Raw genomic sequence first — 18,848 nt, 5'->3', positions numbered from 1 at the left:
GTGGAGTAGAAAGGGGGCGGGGGGGGGGCATGCCAGCCGTGGAGGCGAGGCCAGCGGGGCCGACGAGTGCGTGTGATTAGGCCCTTGCCGGAACTATTTAATTTTGGGCATATCAGAGCTGCGCATGTCTTGATGGATGTGTGCGCCCTCGCTTCATCCGTTTCCCATCAGGCGGCCGGGGCGAGCAGCCCTGTGTTTATAAATTGCATCATTGGAGCTGAGCGTACAAATTAACAGAAAAGAAGGCCTCGAGGAAAGATTGCTGGAGCGTAGAGTTCCAAAACACATTGGTTACTTTCGTGCTTGCGAGCTTCCGACCCTCAGCCTGCCCCTTCCTGGACCCCACCGTCCTCCTCCTAGCCGCTGGAGTGATCGTGCTCGGGAGCTGCGATTGCTTTCCCCCCCCTCCCCCCCCGCCCCCTTCACACTATACACAGGGCCTCTCCCTCCCGAGCCAGGGAGGCCGCCAGCTCGGGAAGGTCTGACTTGATCGCGACGTCCACCTCCCGCCCCCCGCCCGCAAATTTGGCCAGGAGCGCCACGTGGTGCTCCGGGCGCCCTGGTCCCCCCGCCACCGCGTACATGGCAGCCGCGGCCGGCGGAGTCGACTCCACTACTTGCGCTTGGAAAAACGTGGACAGGTGCTGCACAGCCAACTCGAAGGCGTGCCCCTTCTCGTCCCTCTTCTTCCGCTTCGACAAGGGCAGGCGGACGTTGGCCTCCTGCCAGGGCACATCTCCCCGCGACAGGAGCGACATGAACTCGGAGGGCGAGACGCGCCCTGGGCGCAGGAAGGCGCCGGCCGCTAGGAGCAAAGTCCCCGCCTGAGTGACGGTACGCGTCGGGCTGGCAGGGACAAACAGGTCACCCTCGCTCTCGGTCGCTGCCTTATAGCTTACTTTCACGGGGATGGGGCGCGTGAAGGTGGGCAGGGCGCAGGAAAGGCGGAGCTTGAGGGAGGCCTTGGCCGCCCCCCCCCCCGCCAGGGCCCCCACCACTACGCCCGCCGTGGCCCCCGACGAGGGAAGGAGGGGAGTGACCCCTTCCGGGAGGTCGGTGAGGGTGAGCTGCAGGTCTTGGACGGCCAGGGGCGCCGAGGAAGAGGGAGGGGCGGGCGCCTTGAATCGAAAATGGAGCGTGACTAGCTGGTGCGAGGGGTCCGGAGTCAGGCTGTACTCGACCCGAAGCCCCTTCGTTCTCAGCAGTGGCAAGCGCAACCCTCCATAGCTCCCTCGGCGCTCCTCCGCCGCTCTCTGCGCTTCCGCTGCCTCCTTTCTCCTGGTTCGAATCCATGTCCGGCACTGGAACCTTCGCCCTCTCGCGGGCCTTCCGCATCCGCCTGCGGCCCTCGCCGGGCGCCGCCGATGCTGCCTGCTTCCCTTCCTCTCCCGGCTCCGCCCGGTGCGTGCCTTCCTCCACCGAAACCCGCCCCGCCCCATTTCTGTCCGCCTCCGGCCCCGAGCTCGCCAGGACCATGAAGGATTCATCTGGCGGCAGGCGGGCGGCCCCCGGCTGGGCCGGAGCGAGGTCAAAGCGGAGGAGGTCCAGGACGTCTGACTTGATGCGTCGGGTCTCGCTATCGGTTCCTGGCTCCAGCAGGGACGAGGAGACGAGGGAGGGAGGGGCGCCGGCGTCCGTATCCCCCAATTCAATCAAGGGCAACGCCAAATCCTCCTCCTGCGCGTCCGGTCCCCCGGCCTCAGGCCCCTTCCTTCGCCGCCTCCTCGAGGAGGACACCCTCTCGCCCCGCTCCTCCTTGCTCTTTCCCTCCTTCTTCTTCTTGTGCTTCTTCCTACCCTCCCCGCGCGTCGCCGCGCCACCTCCCCCTTCCCCTCCTCCCGCCCCCGCCACAGGCGCGACTCGGTGCTCCATCCGCGGCATGGCCTCGTGCGGCCCCAAGGGGCGGGTGATGTCGACGTCCTTCAAGTCCATCTTCTCCTCCTCCACCTCCCCCGCCCTGGCCCCCGCCCCCCCGCCCCGCCCTCTCCGCGTGCCCGCCCCGTCCGAGTCGCTCTCCACCGCCCCTTCCGGCATGACTTCCTCGCGCAGGACCGCCACGCCGCCTGAGAGGCTGCCTGAGGAGTCGGAGACCCGTCCACGTCGATGCCCGCCCTTCTTCCCCTTCCCTCCCCCTTTCCCCTTCCTCTCCCCGCGCCGCCGCCCCCGACCGTCCACGTCTACCGCAGTCAGGTGGAACGACGGCCGCACTACCTCCCCCCCCTCAGCCTCCTCCTCCCGCGCTTCGCCCGAGGAGGCCGCCAGGTAGAAAGGGGTAGAGCGCCAAGGCTGCCGCGACACATTCCCGGGCTGGTAGGACGGAGAGACTGCCTCCTCGTATCCCTCCCCCCCCCCCGGGCGGCGCGGGGTCCCAAACGCGGCCTCCAAGTCCTCGAAACCCTGGCCCGGGCCCTCATCCACGGGCTCCGCCGCCACGAAGATGTTCGTGAAGGTGACCTTGGCCAGATCGGGGTCGCGGGGAAAGCCCCCCTGGAATTCCTCCAGCTCCGCCAGGGCCGCTGGCTTGATGGGGGCGCTCAGGTCGAGCCCAGGGGGCACGGGCACTTTCCTCTGGGCCTTGGGGTTGACGGGCTGGAGCTGCTCCCTGAAGAGCGCCTCGAGCATCCCTCGATTCAGGCGCATGGCCCGCACCCCGCGGGCGACGCCGCTCCCCCCGTTGCTCGGGGACTCCCCCGACTCCGGCCCTTCGTCGCCCGCCACGCCCATGTCCATCTGCAGGAGGTCCTCTGCAACCACCTTCTGCCCACGTTCCTGCTTTCCCTCCTTCCCCTCGCCCCCGCCCTCTCCCTCTCCTTCCCTCTTCTCCGCCGGCTTCGGCCATATGCCCAAGCTGGCGAGAAGGTTGCGCATGGTCGCCGCGCGCTCCTGCACCTCGATGTGGACCGACTGCAGGAAAACGGAGAGGCGGGCCCGCAAGATCAGGAGCAGGCCCTCCAAGCCCGCGTCCTCCGGGACGTGCCGGGGGGCCGCGGCCACCACCTTCAAGGCGCTCTGCATGTACACGACCTGCACGTCCTCCGGGAGGTTCGTCACTCTCGGGTCCAGGTAGGCGGCCAGAACCTGGGCGAAGACAGGCGCCGCGCTGGGCTGGGCGCTCGTCTCCATCAGTCCCGGACCGGCAGCTTGCTTTCCCTCCCCCTCGCCCTCCTCCTCCTCTTCCTCGCCCCCTTCCTCCCGACCTTGCCCAGGCAACTGATCTGCGTACTCGCCGATGATCCAGCCGGCCGCGTAGAGGACGTGCGCCATGGTCGCTTGGCTCTGTCCGAGGAAGAGGTCGCTGGAATCCCGGAGCAGGCCCAGCATGCAGCGGACCGCGTACCCCCGCACCACCTCCGCGCGCACCGACACGTCGATGAGCTGGGCGGCCACCAGGGGGCCGTGCACGGGGCCCTGCACGTAAGCCAGGTCCACCAGGACGGAGAGGTACCAGGACACGTCGGAGAGGTAGGCGTACCGGTCGCGCGAGCACATAAAGAGGATCTTCCGCACGATCTCGTCCCGGTAGGGCCCCTCCGCCAGGAGCACGTGTTGCATGAGCTTGTGCACCAGCTCCGTCAAATTCCTCCGAGTCACCATGCCGGTCAGCAGCTCTAGGGCCCGCATGCGGATCGTCACGTCGTCGTCCGAGAGGCAGAGGAGGACAAGTTCCTTGTGCTCGACCACAGCGCGCGGGAAGGATTTCATCAGGTTCACAAAACCCACCAGCCCCAGGTACTTCAAATTTTGGTCAGGGTCCTCCACAAACTGTCGCAAATGGTCCGCGCACAGCGCCACCACGGCCTGCAGGTTTCGTCCGCCCTCGGCGCTTTCCCCGGGCTTGCGGGCGTAAGGGAGGGCAAGCGTGACGGTGTGGATGCACTCGTAGAGGAGGGACTTGGCGGCCGTGTTCTGGATGATCGTAGCCAAGGGCTCCAGGAGCTTCCGGGCCAGGCGCGGCTCCTCCGAGACGAGGGAACCCAGGAGCTTGACCACCTTGATGAGCATCCAGTTGTTGCTGGATGTGGTGAGGAGGCGGAAAAACTTGGGGGCGAGGGCCAAATAGTTGGTGGGGTTCTTGTTCGCCAGCTCGCAGATGACGTTGACCGCGCAGGACACCACGGCACTCTCGGCGTCGTCGAGCTTGTCCTTGAGCCGTTCGAAAGTGAGCCGAAGGGCCTGTGGGTAGCGTAGGTAGAGCTTGTACAGGGAAAGGACCGCCTTTTTGCGGACGTAGGGCTTGGAGTGCGCGATCAGGCTCACCACGTCTCCGATCAGGTCTCTGGCCAGGTCCCGGGTGACGATGTTGGCAAGGCAGTTGATTGCCAGGCCCACCTCGTACTGGTTGGGCGACTGGAATTCTTTTTTGAGGAGGTTGGTGGTGAGGAGGACGACGTCCGTGGCGTCGGTGAACGTCTGACAAGCCGCCAAGCACCCGATGCGCTTATGCGCGAATCGCGGCGAGGACATGACCTCCACCACGGCAAAAGAGGCCCAGGACATGTCGTAGCCCATCATCTGGAGGTATGTGAGTTTGCGGACCGCCTGTTGCATGTTCGAGGGGTGAGGGCGGGGATCAAATTTCCCATCGCGTTGGCCAGAAATTGACCCGAAATTTTGCAGATTTGACCGTACCCGCTCATCGTCCTCCCCTCTACGTACCTGAGCCTTTACGAAGGGGTCGACGCTCCGAAGCTCCACCTTAATCTCCTGGATAGACTGGGAGATGAAGACCGTGGGGTCCCTCTTGTGGCTGCGAATACCCTTCACTAGGTCTTGGAGCGATTTTTCAAACATTGCGATTGGAGGATGAAGACGGGACAGCGGCAGCACCGCCAACACTCACAGGCACACGTGCTTCCAGGCGCAAGATAGGGCGCTGTGTTGAGAAAGGTAATAAACTACTCAGCCGTGATGCTGAACAAATGCGACTGAACTAACCTCCGAACCCCATCGAACGAGGGAACGCAAGCTGCAGCAGTCCGCACACCAAGAAACTGAACCCTTCCTTCATTTACCTGACCAGTCGATATCCACACGCACCTGTGCGTGCCCCCTTTCTGTGCGTGCGAGGCGTGATGGGAGGGTGAGGGAGGGGTCCAAGTTCCGGCCTTCAGTCATATCAGCGATCATGAGCATCCAGCCGGGAAGTGTCTCGCCTTCTTATTCGGAGACTCACCAGCTCGATCGACACCTGAACATGTTAGGATGGACACATACAGGAGCTCACTGCGCGTGCACCGAGGATTGCGGGAATTGACGGGCGCATGAGTCCGACAAGAACCTAAGCAGCACGCGGTCGACAGGGATGGCACAACTCCAGCCCCCCTTGGGCCGCAGCAGGCGGAGACGTCCCGCTCCTGGTGAAACCCTGGTTCCACGAGGCTTTGAGCAGGTAACGTGCACGCGCTGTAAAACTTGCCTTCCTTGTGAGGTTTAAGGGGGAGCTTTCCCCTTCTGCCACGAGCTTGACCTCGGGCCCGCACAAGGCATCTCAGGCCTCGGGCGGGTTGATCTGACGCTCCATCACCCCCAACCATCCTTTAATCAGGTTGCACATCCCCTTTTCCTCGTCCGCCGCGAACCCCCGCCTGCGGAGAAGCGGCCTACGAAAATGAGCTTCGCCCCATTTGAAGCGGCTGATGAGGCTCTTCTTCTCCGTGCGCCGGCGGAGGGAGCATCCCTAAGACCGCCAGAACGACACCAGAAGGATGCAATATCGCACCAAGGCGCTACCTCACAGTGTTACGGAGTGTCCTGTAAATCTATAGGCTCACAGCGTGGGATTAAACGCGACACCGGGCCCTCAGATAGGGAGGAAAAGGCTGAGGACGTGGACACCACCTGTGCTGTGTGTCTGGAGGAATATGAAGACCCCGTGGTCGTGGCCACGGCCCACTGCACCCACACTTTCTGCAAGAAGTGCATAACCTGTTGGCTGTCCCTGACCCGGCCCTCGGCGCAATGCCCCTCCTGCCCCCTCTGCAAGCGCCCCGTTACCTGGCTGCTCAGCCTGTCCGCCTCCTCCCCGCCCGTCCCTCCCTTTCGCTACGTGCTTCTGGCCGTGGGCCCTGACATGGAGCTCCTGGAACGGCAACCCTGGCCGTCTCCTGCGCTCCTGCAGGCGTCCCGTCAAAAGCAACTGGATCTCTTCGAGGCGCGGGAGCGCAGGCGCCGGGGGCGCGAGGGTGAGACAGGGCGCGGGGAGCAGGAAAAGGGCGCGAAGTCTGAAAAGAGGTCGTACGTCGACGCTGGAACCGGACGGGGAGTGAAAAGGAGGTACGAGCCCGGCACGAATTTGGGGCGTGGCGGCAATATGAGCGAGTCTCTGCGCGAGGAGCTGCACCGAGTGAATCGAGAAATAGAGAGGTTGAGGCGGCGGATGTGAGGGAGAGAACGCGTCTAATGTCCGGTAATATACAATACAAAGACATCATCCTCATTATGTATAGGCTAGACGTCTATGGTATGCAGAGAGGTTGAGGCGGCGGATGGGAGGGAGGGACAAGGCCCGGTGTCCGGTAACAACCAATGCACAGGCAGTCCTTGCATCGTGTACAGGCTGACCTCACTCAACGAAAGAAATGATACAACTCGAACGAAAGCTGGAGGATATCTCGTTCTCGTCACAATAGCCCCTTTGCTTCCCCTTGCCCTCCCTTTGCGCCTAGTCTGCCGGTTCCCGCTCAGTGACCTGGACGGGCTCGTAGACCTCCCTGCGGTTATTCACATTCTGGAGCCCCTCCTGGTTGTCTATCAGCACGTAGCGGATCCAGGGCTGGTCGTGCCCGGCCTTCCCTACAGCACCGTTGATCTTGAACATCCCCTTGTCGTGCTGGGTCTCAAAAGCGAAGACGGTCTTGAAGGTCTTGCCGAAGGCCATCCGCTCCTCCCGGCCACGCACTTGCATCACGTCGCCCGCGCTGGGTCGGTCCCTGAGGCTCGGGTTCAGGACAATGAAGGGACGGTCGCCTGCCTTGCGGGCCATAGCCTCGAGGAGGGGGATGATGGAGACGCCCACGACGTTCTGGGGGGCGATCAGGATGAAGACGTCGTCCTCCTCCTCCACCACGTGCTCGCCCACCTCTCCGAAGTGGATCTGCGTCCCCACCACCCCTTCCTTCTCCTCCCCCTCCTTCGATTGCCAGTCCATGTTCTCCAAAATGAAGCGACACCCGTTCAGAGAGATGGGCAGGCCCTTGAAGATCCCCTCCCCCATCTTCTGCTGCACGCAGAGCTTGACGCGCTTCCCGCAGCTCACTTGGTGGAACGCCAGCTCTCGCACCAGCTCCAAGATCGTGCCGATCCGGTAGGTGTCGAAGGCGGGATTGCTCTCCGGCGTGAGGAACTTGATGGCCATGCGGTTCGGAAAGGACGGGTCTCTGATGGCCGCGTCCACGGCGCGGACTGGGGGAGGGAGTGTCGAGGGCGTTGGAAGAGAGCAGGCGTCGTGAGCAGTGTTGGCACTGCAATCGAAATGAAAAAGCAGAAACAAAGGGGGACGTACCTATTCGATTATAGAAGAATTGCCTGGTGAACGGCTTCCAGGGCACGCCGTTCATGTACAGGTTGTTGGGGATCACCCACTTCCCGTCGTCCACAGGGATCTTGTAGAGGCTGGCGGTCGAGTCCTCGTCACCGATCGTCGAGGCTATGCTTATCATGGCTCGTATAACGTCCGCGGGCCTGGAGCGGATCCTCTGTGTCGAAAAGGTGATGGACTGGTCGACTTCCCTAATTTTCGGCTTACCGAATATGCCTTGTTCGGCGACAGCCACGCGCAAATCCAAGCCATCCAGTCGAACTTGCGTACATTGTGTGTCTGAGATGGTCATGGCATCGCCACGCCAAAAATTGGCTTTGCTGATTTCGTCCCCTACAGGGCAGAAAGCTCTTGCCCAGCGGCAAAGTAGATCTTTATGGTCGCGGTTCAAATATTCCTGAATGGTCACCAGGTCTTGAGCGAGCTTGCGCTGTCCCTCATGTTCAACTGCAGAATTGACAGCAGCTTTTTCCGCGGGGTTGGCCACCGCCGGAAGAGGCAAGAAAGTTGCGTGATCGGAAGGACGTCGGGCCGGGTAGACCGAGATGCTAGGAGAGCAGGTCTTTGGAGGCCGTGAAAATGCGTTTGCGCCACCTATACCAAGTAGAAGAAGCGAAGTAAACCGCAACACATCTCGTCTAGCTGCTTCGCGGCCCATTACAGTCGAAGATTGTTAAGCAAGATAATATGATACACGCTTGAACGAGGTCCGAAGGGAGGAGGTTGTTGTTATGTTGAGAATGGGACGACAGTCAGACACATTTGGAATTATGAGCATGTGCCATGCCGTTTGATCAGGTGAAAAAATACAGATTCCCGTACCATGAGGAGGCACAACGCCGCGCGCACTCGACAAGTTCAGTGCATTGCGAGACCGCTGCGAGTGCATTGCTTCAAGAAAGCCCTTCGCGGTCAGCGAGCTCGAGCTCTCAGGAGCCCGACTTGGAGCCCGACTTGGTAGCTGCGTAGGCGGCGTGGTGGAAACTAGTTTGTTTCGGTTAAGGTCTTCTTCTTGACTTGAATATAAATTGACGAAGAAAGCTGGTATACGCTCACAGAAAAATCACTTTTCTCGACAAACCTACGGGGTACCACGGATTACGTCTTTCGAAAAAGCATATTTCCCGTCTTTATTTTAGCAAGGAAATAATTTGTAGAGATCAAGTTACAGTCTTTTTCAAGTGAAATTTTTCTTTTTCCACAATGAACTCGAAATAAGCGGGGGTAGCGCACTGAGACAGAGTCCATGTCTTAAACGGACAGAGACGGACAACGGGGGATAATATTCGCCAAGCACCGACCCAAAATATAAAGCCATCCTCGCGTCATTCATGCATGTTTACTATGAGGAACGTGGTTGGCGTGCTTTCCTTTCCTCTGTTGTATTGGAGAGAGTAGGGTTGATCTTTTTTTGGTTTCTTGAGACATAATTATCCCCTCCCCCATGGTCCGAGGTCCGGAGGAACGTTTTTATTCGTGTCGACCGCGAAAAGATCCCCCTGAGGAAGATGGCACAATATATTCTTTCACCCTATCACGAGAAAGCTGAGTGCGTCAATGAAAACAGCACCCCTGATCTAAGGTGGGATTGCGAAAACGAAGAAGGTGGCCACAGAATGGTCTCGCGGGGCTCCTGGCCGCTTCGGCGAGATGCGCCGATAGCCTCACCAACATAACATATACACATATCCCGCGATGGTCCCGTCGATGAAGCGCTTGGCAGATCGCTATGAGGGCGCGTGTCACATTTTCTGCTTTTCACACCGCGGCTGCCCTCTTCCTAGCAATCAATTTAATATGCCCTTATAAACTTAAGAATTGATGTGCGCGAGACGGATACCATCATGATCGCGAGTGTCAGGCCCCGGTTCTGTCTCACCATGTATCTTTCTTTTCTTTTTCCGACTTCAAAGATCCGCCTTGTCGCACATCAAGTATCATGTTCAAGCTCCTCACCGCTACGCTGGCTGTGGGCGCTACCGCCTTCATGGCCCCCACACGTCCTGCTATCAAGGCCGGTAAGTGTTGAATTTCATCGTTGTGTGGTTGGTGTGACATTTTTGGGGCGAAAATGGATTCTCTGGTCAGTTCTACCTCGTTATGGACCTCGTGCAGGTCGAATTCGCTGTGCGTTTATTTTCGATGTTATATGGAGCTAAGGCCCGGGAGGGATGTTGTCTCCCTGTATGCCCGTAAGACAGCTTTCTTGTCATGAAATGCGCGCTGCAGCCACAGGCTGTCATAGAAGTCACCCTTGTGTCACGCTGAGAACATTAGAACAATCTGTCGGAAAGCATACCTCCGTCGGAAAGCATAAGTCATAAACGTAACAGCGAACTCTTCGGACACTTGACAACAAAATAACACAGTCCGTGGACCCTCAATGTCCATGATGACGGGGGCGACGATGGGAAAGATCGATGCCATGTTTGAGGGCGCCAGCCCCTTCTACCAGGACGTGTTGCGCCGTCGTCCTGAGACAGGTCACGGTGGAGGAATCATCATCGGTGGCGGTGGTGATGGTGAGGGCACTGGCGGTGGAGGGGGCGACGGGGGCGGCGGGGAAGGCAACAAGGGCGGTGAGAACCCGTTGCAGTTGCTGTGGAAGGGGTACAACCAGCTCCTCAAGGATCAGCCGCTGCTCACGAAAGCCCTGACTTCCTTCGTGGGCTTCTCTGTCGGGGATCTGCTCGCCCAGAAATTCATCGACAAGTCCGAAGTCGTGGACCTGAAACGCCTGCTCAAGCTTGCATTCTTCGGGCTCCTGGTCCATGGCCCCACCGGCCACTACTTCTACGGTTTCCTGGACGGGAAGATGCCCGGCACTAGCGCGGTGACCGTCGCCTCCAAAGTGGCCATCGACCAGCTGCTGTGGAACCCGATCTTTGGAACCATGTTCTTCGGGTGGCTGGGTCTGACCGAGGGGCAGAACCTGGAAGGCATCAAGAATCGCATCGAGAAGGACCTGTGGGCTTCGGTCAAGGGCTCTTGGACAGTCTGGCCCATCGCGCACGCCATTAACTTCCGATTCATCCCCAATTCCCAGCGACTGCTCTACATCAACAGCGTCCAGATTGGCTACAACATGTTCCTTTCCTTCCTTGCAAACCGCAACGCCGCCCCGGAGCCCGCCCCCGTCGCGGCCGGGAAGAAGAAGTGAAAGAGCTTTGCAGCAGGCCGCAAAGCGAGCCCTAGGGTTGTGTGTTGATTTTTTCAGTACCAGCGTGTGGGCAGGGATTGAGAATACATGCGAGCGAGCGTGATGTGGGAAAAAGAGAACAAGATAAAGGCAGTGCGTCAAGCCCAATAAAGAAGCAGCTCATGAGCACTCGTGAGTGAGTGCGTGTTATATGGGTTCTGTTTGTAATAAGTTTCCAGATGGTTGTGTTTTAATCCGAGGCCAGGGATGTGAAGAAAAAAGTCGGGATTGGGAAAGCTGAGAAACGACAAAAGTCTCTTTCGTTTAAGAGACCTTTAAAGCTAAAAAGAGATTTTCATGACCAACGGCTCGCGCTTCTTTCCGTGTTCGAAAGTATGCACGTTAATTCTCATGCCCGAGATGTCAAGTAAGTGGTTCAGAGCCTCATGGTCCGCGACACCGTATGTCACCCCGTATCACGAATCAGAAAAGCAAAACGTGGCAAGAGTAACGGAACAAGGACGGTTTCTGGGCTTCACTGTCTCGTTTTGACTTTTTGAAAGATGTCTTCTCTCTATAGTGCTGCCATCTCTGCCTGTGGTCACCATTAGTAGTAGCCTCCAAATCCAGCCCCACCCATCTCCAAAGCCGCCGCCTCCGCCTGTTGGTTCGCAAGACTCTGCAGGAGCTCTGCATCGAAATATTTGCTTATCATCACGTCTTCACTCAACCCCTTACGTCGCCTTGTCTTGACCATGAAATCACGGGCCAAAGAATTGATCGGCGCAGGCTCGAGTGGGTGCAAGACTACCTCCCTGTCCAAGGGATCTCCGGGCACCTCTTTCCAATGGTCAAAGACCTGGGAGCAGAAGGCCTGCCCCTGCGTGTACGCGCGCAGATCAGTCTCAAAGCCAAACGAGTCGATCGCGGGGAGAAAGGCTTCGACTGTATAGAAAGGGGTTCCTGGCTTCGGACGGTCTTCTTTCACGTGACCTCGGCGCCGTTGGAGGACAAGATGGATGGCATCAACACAGTCCGCCGGGCACTGCACTTCCACCTTGAAATAGGGCTCCATTAACTGGGGCGTGGCCAGCAAGAAGGCCGAGTAGGCGACGCGGCGAGCCGTGGGAATAACCTGACCCCCTCCGCGGTGGACGGGCTCGGGAGCAATCGTTGCGTCCAAAATTTTGAACTTCACGTTCCGAATGGGCTCGTCGCAAAGAGGGCCTTCGCGACACCCCCACTGAAAACCTTGGACGATGGAGTCCTTGACGTTGTCCAAGAGCCGTTGGTCCACCTCGGACGGCATGGTGTCATTGATCAGGACGTTGGCCCCTTGCGCGTCCGGCCCGAATGCCCAAATGTTGCGGGCGGTCAAGAGATCCCATCCGTACTTGGCGTGGAAGAAGTCCCCGACCGCCCGCCTGTCCCAGTCCGTCGACACCGCCCCTTCTTCGATGTCGCGCGCGATGCCCGCTTCCAGAGGCTCGGCGATCATGTGCAGCTGGTTCTGCTTGTTGGGCGTCTCGGCGAAACAGCGCAAGGACGAGGTCTCACGCACCGTCTCGCAGAACGAGACGACCGGGTCCGCCACCTTTACCTCCAGGCTCGCGTGCAGATGCCGGAGGTCGTGCATGATGCAGTCCAAATACAGTTCCCCCGTGCCCAAGATCACGTGCTCACCGGATTCTTCCACTTTCGTTTGCGCCGCCGGGTAGCTTTTCCGTATCTTCCGCAGGGCCTCCACCATCTTGGGAAGCTCCGCGGGGTTCAACGGCTCCACCGCTAGCTTTAAAACGGGCGCCACATCGAACTTAAGGGGCTTGAAAATGGCTGCCTCGTCGTTCCCTTTGGCCTCGATCAGGGTCGCCGTCTTGCTGATGGGCCCATCCACCCCCTCCAGCAGGACCCAATTGCCCGGGCGCGCCGTGCTCACCTCCAGCCTGTACCTGCCCTGCCCTATGCTCAGACTCTTCACTTCCCGCACCGCCATGTCCTCCTCGTCCTCCAAAGTGTATGCCTCCCCCAGGACCCGCACCTGCTGCCCTGCAGTGATGGTCCCGCTGTAGACCCTCCCGAAGGACTGGAAGCTCTCCCCGTCGGGGGCGGAGTACAGCTTGACCACGTGCAACATCAGCGGGCCGCGCGGGTCGCAGCGTTTCATCGCCAGGGCCGCCTCCGAGTCCTGTGCACCCGTGTACACAGCTTCCACCTTGGCGGCCGCGGCGGTGACGGGGGAGGGGACGTGGCGGGCCAGCATGTCGACCAGGCCGGTGGGGGGGCCCAGGAACTTGCTGAGGACGAGCTTCAGCAAGGGCTTTGGGTCCAGGTGCAGTTCTTCCCGACGCACGCGCACTCCCAGCTCTCGAATCACCTCAGTCAGCTCCGCGGCGTCCTCGCCTAGGGTATGCGAGTATATTTTGTACAAGGGATCGAGGATGAACTGTACGAAGGAGCGGTCGGCCTCTGGGTGCGGGGGCTGCTTCCGGAAGGTCCTCGAGGCCTCGTCCAAGTAGGCGTTGCCCCAGAGCCGCTTGGCAAACTCCGTGGTCTCAAACTGGTCACCAAGCTTGTGATACGAGGCATAGAGCGAGGCAAACGAGCCCAGCGAGAAGCACCAACCGTGCACGGCGGAGGCGAAGGCCACGTTCCCTAGCGCCGGAGAAAGCCGCTGCGGGCGCCGGACAAGGGCGTTGGGCGTGTGCCGCTCGATGCAGGCATTCACCTCCTCGATGGTGTGCTTAAGCTTGTAGTAGGCGTCGGCAGGCGGGAGCTTGAGCTCCAAAATGAGACGGTCTACCTTGTTGATGACGAGCACGAGGGCTAATTGCTCCCTCAAGGCCTGCTTGATCAGGCGCTCTGTCTGCATCATTACTCCTTCCACCGCATCCACCACTAAGAGCGCCCCATCACAGGCTCGCAGGGCCGCACTGACTTCGTCGGAGAAGTTGACCATGCCGGGGGTGTCGAGCACGTTGAGCAGAAAGGACTTCCCTCGCGTGTCCTCCAGCACCAACGACACGGGCGTGGACTTGATGCTCAGCGCCCGCTCCTGCTCGTCTTTGCGGGTGTCCGTGTACCGAACCTCCTTACTCGGGTCCCAGGCTGCTTCTTGTGTTTGTTGGATGAGAAGATCCATGAGCAGGGTTTTCCCGTGGTGCAACGCCCCCATGACGCAGACATTGCGGAGGAGGGTGGGGGTCTCCATCAGCGTGGTCAAAAATTCGGGCGTGTACCGCGTCTGCGGCAGTTCTTTTTCCGATAAAAGTGTGGAAAACTTTTTGGGACGAATGGGTTGAATAATCGGTTCGTCCAAGCCTTGAGCATCCTCGTCCAGCACCACGGTGTTCACGCCCGGGTAGACCTCCTCCATCTCTGGGTAGTACTTCTTGTCTTCATGAAGCACGATGCTGCTAGACGCCCCGTTCGCCTCCATCGTTGCCAAAACATCGTCTCTTTCCATACCATCTGCGCCTTCATCCTCGTCCCCAAAGCCATTCATGCCATCTTCTTCCTCTTCCTCTTCCTCTTCCTCTTCCTCCTCCTCGCTGCTATCGTCCAGGCCCCCGCCGATGTAATTCCCGAACTCGTCATAGAGCTCGTCCTCCATACTGCCCCACGTGCAGACAATGTCACTTCTATGTGCAACTGTAAGGCTGAGGAGTCGGAGAGGGTGTGTGAGAGACTAAGAAAAAGCCTGCACCGTGCACTCACTTCTTGTCTTCGGGAGTAAGTCCTGCTTGTGATGGGAGGAGGCGCGTGAAGCGCAGACGAGTGGGTAAACACTTCCCGCCCCCGGCCTGCCGACCGCACCGCTGCAGAGTTTTCTATATTGCACACTTTCAAAATTGAAAGAAGTTCTTGCGTCAGGAACGGGAGGCATCCATCGTTGGTAGTTTTGCAGGGCAAGCGGGACGAATGCGTGCGGCGACGGGTATCTTGCCGTGGCACCCAAGGCGAGTTCTTCCTGGCCCCGACCCGCAGGAAAGGTACGCGAGGGGAGTTCAGCCTGGCATTCGGTCCCAGCTGATATATCGAGGTTTTCAAAACTCACAATGCTTTCGGCAACGACAGCACATGATCCTTGTCGACACGCATTGCCACATCCACCGATGGGGGAATGGTGAGGTTGCAGCATCGCCAGCGTATACTAAAAGGGGAAATAATGTCCGGAATCCTACTAGAATGGCCTCAGGCGGGAACGATTTCGACAATTCAACGGCTGATCAATATATTCATCCTTTGTATTGCTTGATGGCCGTTGAGGAAGCGGATTGGTCAGGTCTACTGGCCATTTCAGGGAGAGACCGAAAAGAGAAGAAGCCGCTCCTGCAGGACGTGTCTCAAGACACCAAAGAGGTAGTAGCAGTGGGTTTGGGAATTCACCCGTGGAAAACACAGAGTGTGAAATCAGGGTGGGAGGGGCGCTTAAAAGAAGCCTTGGAGCGGGATCCAACCCTTATCGTGGGTGAGATCGGATTGGACAAGGCGAGGGAGTCGGGCAAGAAGTCTTGGGAGGAGCAGCGAAAAATATTCGAGCTGCAAATGAAACTTGCTGCTGAGCTAAGAAGACCGGTTTCGGTGCATTGTGTACGGGCATATGGTATCGTGTACGAGTGGCTCAAAGGGCGGTCCGCGGCCGAGTTGCCCCCTTCAGTGGCATTCCATTCTTACACAGGTTCGCTCGATATGGCGGGCGCTTTTTTGCGTCTAGAACATCTGCAAGGAAGCGTTTTTTTTGGCTTCTCAGCCGCTGTATGTCTGCGCTATCCAGCGGCTGAGGCAAAGCTACGCCAAGTGTTGCCGATCCTGCCAAAGGAAAGTCTGTTGCTCGAGTCGGACCTGGACGACCGCGAGGCTGTCCCCGGGGCCATGAACACCATCTGTGACGTGGTTGCCGAGGTCAAGGGCATGGAGCGGAATGTATTGGCAGAGGTCACGACGAAGAACGCCGAACGCTTTTTGAGGCGGGCGTTGCGGTAGAGGTATCAAGGGTGGAAAGTTGTGAATTAGTACATGGTCCTCTTGTAAAGCGCACGCTTGGTGCACCTCATCAAATGGATAACCAAACCTGTTCGATTAAAAAATGAAACGGCTGAAAACTTTCTATATTTTGGTACTTTTGCTTCATGTCAGCGTCAGATTGCTCATTCACAAGCTCTCCTCTAGCGAGGCGGCCCCCTCCCCAGCCCAGAAGAGACGCTCCAGTCGATCCCGCGCACGCGCCAACGTCCCCGGATCCAGCACCGGTCCCAAGACAAAGGCACCCCTCTCTGCACGCTCCTTTTCGTCCTCACGCTCCAACCTCCCCAGCACTTTCCTCGCGTGCTCCTCCAAGATCGGCCGCTTCCGGGACCGGGCTCCCTTCTTCCTCCTCAGGACCTCCAGGGACCCTTGCAGCAGCTCCCGCCCTTGTGCCGCTCGTTCCCGCGCCATCGCCTTCCTGCTTGCAGCCTCCACCAGCGCCTTTTCCTCCACCATTCCCAGCACGTCGTGCCAGTCCCCGACGGCCACGCTCTGGCTGGCAACGCCCACCATCTCCTCCGGCGCCCGCCCTCTCTGCTTGATCCCCGACCGCAGACACCGCTGCCAGGCCAGGTAGCCCTCGTCCGACCGATGCGCCCGCGTTCGCTCCGCCCAAGCGGCGAGGACGTCCCCCAGGAGCTTGTCCACCATCCGCTCGACCTCCCGGCCCATGCACTCGCGCAGGCGCCGCGTCGCCTCTCTTCGGTGCCGCTGCTGCGTCCCTTCCGCCCCTCCCGCCTGCCCCGAACGCCTTGGTTCCTGGCAGTTCTCTAGGGACCCATCCCCCTCCTTCGATCCCTCCTCCATCGCTGGTGTCAGCATGCCCAGAGAGAGCTCCAGCAGGTCGTGAAGCCGCACCTCGGATTCCCTCAGGCGGTGAGACCCTCCCCCTTCCTCCTGCCTCACTTCACCTTGAATCCCCTCCCCACTGTCATCAAGCCCATTCTGACTGTGCCCGTCCGAGCCTCCGTCACCCCTCGCACCGTCTCCTTCGGGCCCATTCAAGCCCGAAAACTGCCGAACTACCGCCTCGTCCCACACCCGTAACAGGACCGGAGAAACGTCCGGGTCGGCATCCGGGGCATCAACCTCGCGTGGGAGTTCTGCAACGCTGTGGAAGGGAAGCCATTCCAGACGCGGAGCTGGGGCTTCTTGCCTCCCCGCGACCCCTCGGGATCCTCCCGATGCCCTCATACGCGGGGCGTAATGACAGACACCGTCCCTGAAAAGGAGGGCGGCCGACGATCGACTTCGCGCTTCAGATGTGCAGTTATTTTGGCTCATGCATAGACCAGCAGCCTTCGGTGCTGTGGCGAGGGAGGGCCAGTACCCTGAGGGGCAGAGCAAGTGCCGGCGAGCAAAATGACGCTGCTCCCGCTGAGTGAGGTGCACCTCGCGATTGCTTTTAACCGGCTTTTTCTCTGGTCCCCTGCTCGTGGTCGCAGCATCATCGTCGTTGTGATCATTTTCATGGGAAACCTCGGCGGTAGAAGCCAAGGAATGGGCTCCGCTCTCAGGCTTGGCCGCAGACTCCTGGCCATGGGAGACCGTCCCGGCATGGAAAGCAGCCGGTCCCCAGCCTTTCTCCTCCAGCTGATCGTACACGGACCGATCACGCTGAAGTCTGCGGGGTCTGGCCGCCCGCAATGGGCACAAGTCTCGTTGTTGCTGCCTTGCTCCGCGTTGCACAAGGCCTAGAATGGTCGTCTTGGCCATCTCGTTGCTTTGCTTCGTGTGCGACATGCCCCCTGAGCGTGACTGCTCGTGTCCGGGCCGGATATGCTGCTGTACATAAAAGGTTTAAGCTTTAGAAAGGAATAAATGAAAACAAAGATCCGTGCACATGTTACTATGTCCATGACCACCTTCTTGCATTGCCAAGACCACATGGCAGGAGGTTAGACCCCCTACTTCTGTGACGTGCACGCCCGCATTGACTTTTAATTTATGTTGCTTTCGTATGCATGCAGTTTGCATATCCAAAAATAATCGGATGGATTATCATGCAGGAGCATGCTGGGTAGCAGTTTGCTTACAAGGGCTTGTAATGAGGAGCGCGTTGGCAGACTCCGCGCGGCCCATCCCCGCCCAGGCCGCAGCTAACGCTCCCGTGCAATACGGGAAAGGGTGTATCGTACACGTCAGCCTCTAGGCTTGATTTCGCTGGAAGAAAAAATGAAAGAAAATCGAGTCACCTTACTACCATGTCGCGCCGAATGCATGACCGAACATTTCTCAGACTTATTCTTTTATGTGCTCCCTTCCAGCAAGTCATTCTCCATATTTTTAATAGCTTGTCTTGTCAATCTCTTAAATCCCCCGCTCATTCAATGAAAAGAATTTGTACCCCATGCGAAGTAAACACCACGTCTGCCGTGCCACGCCGATCTGCGGGGCTCAAAGAATTTACCGTAGGCCGATATTTAGCACGAGTTCTCCCGCAAGCCGTCACCCTCACAATACCTGAAACAAGGGAAAGCCACGAGGCCTCGTCCATCAGATTTCTGCCTACTCAACAGTGCGCCCTGTAGGGACACACTCCGCTCAGATCCACCGTGCCTCCATCGAATACGTCGATGTATTCTTGACGCCCTGACCCCACTCCGCTTTCCCGCCCTTCCTTGACTCACTCACACCGACACATCCCGCAAAGACTCGCCGTTACCTAAAGCAGTGCTTTTCTCCTCACAAAATCGGGCTGCACCTCTCACCATGATGGAAATCAACGCGAGAGTGCCCAAAGCTGTACTGATAAAAATGTGCGTACGTGCGAGCGCATGAGCGCTTTAGGGCTTCGACGCGTCGGTCCACTGCTTCGACATGAGAGACAGTTTAACAGCGCTTTCCCTCGTCTCTTTCCCTGACACCGCTGCCACTGTTTCCGTCGTGCTCTTATGCGTGTCGCCTGCTCCTATACAACCTGCCCCGTAGTTCCTTCGCCCCTATATCTTTAATTTCTCCACACCCTCCTCTAGACTCGCGTTCCTCTCGCTGGGCGCGGCAGCCTCCTTGGACGGCAACGCGCTTGCTTTTTGAGACCCCTCTCTTATCGCTGAGACCGGCCCCTCCTCTGCCTTCCATCCACCGTTTTGTCCCGCCTCCCCCGCCACGCTTATTTGCTGCTGGTCCGGGTCGGGGGGTGCCGGG

General features: G+C 59.1%; 1 protein-coding gene across 1 annotated transcript; it reads left to right on the top strand.

The window, feature by feature from the left end:
- Window positions 1-15,137: 15,137 nt before the first annotated feature.
- On the top strand, window positions 15,138-15,611 carry NGA_2033200 (uncharacterized protein; the record flags this gene model as incomplete). Its single annotated transcript, XM_005854194.1, has 1 exon — window positions 15,138-15,611. A coding segment is annotated over one exon (474 nt), but the record flags the coding sequence as incomplete, so codon positions are not given.
- Between the last annotated feature and the right edge of the window lie 3,237 nt (window positions 15,612-18,848).

The sequence above is a fragment of the Nannochloropsis gaditana genome (genome assembly GCF_000240725.1).
Source record: "Nannochloropsis gaditana CCMP526 unplaced genomic scaffold scaffold591, whole genome shotgun sequence".
NCBI classification, from domain to species: domain Eukaryota; class Eustigmatophyceae; order Eustigmatales; family Monodopsidaceae; genus Microchloropsis; species Microchloropsis gaditana.
Note: the sequence above shows the minus strand (reverse complement) of the source record. Positions and strands in the feature narration are given on the sequence as shown.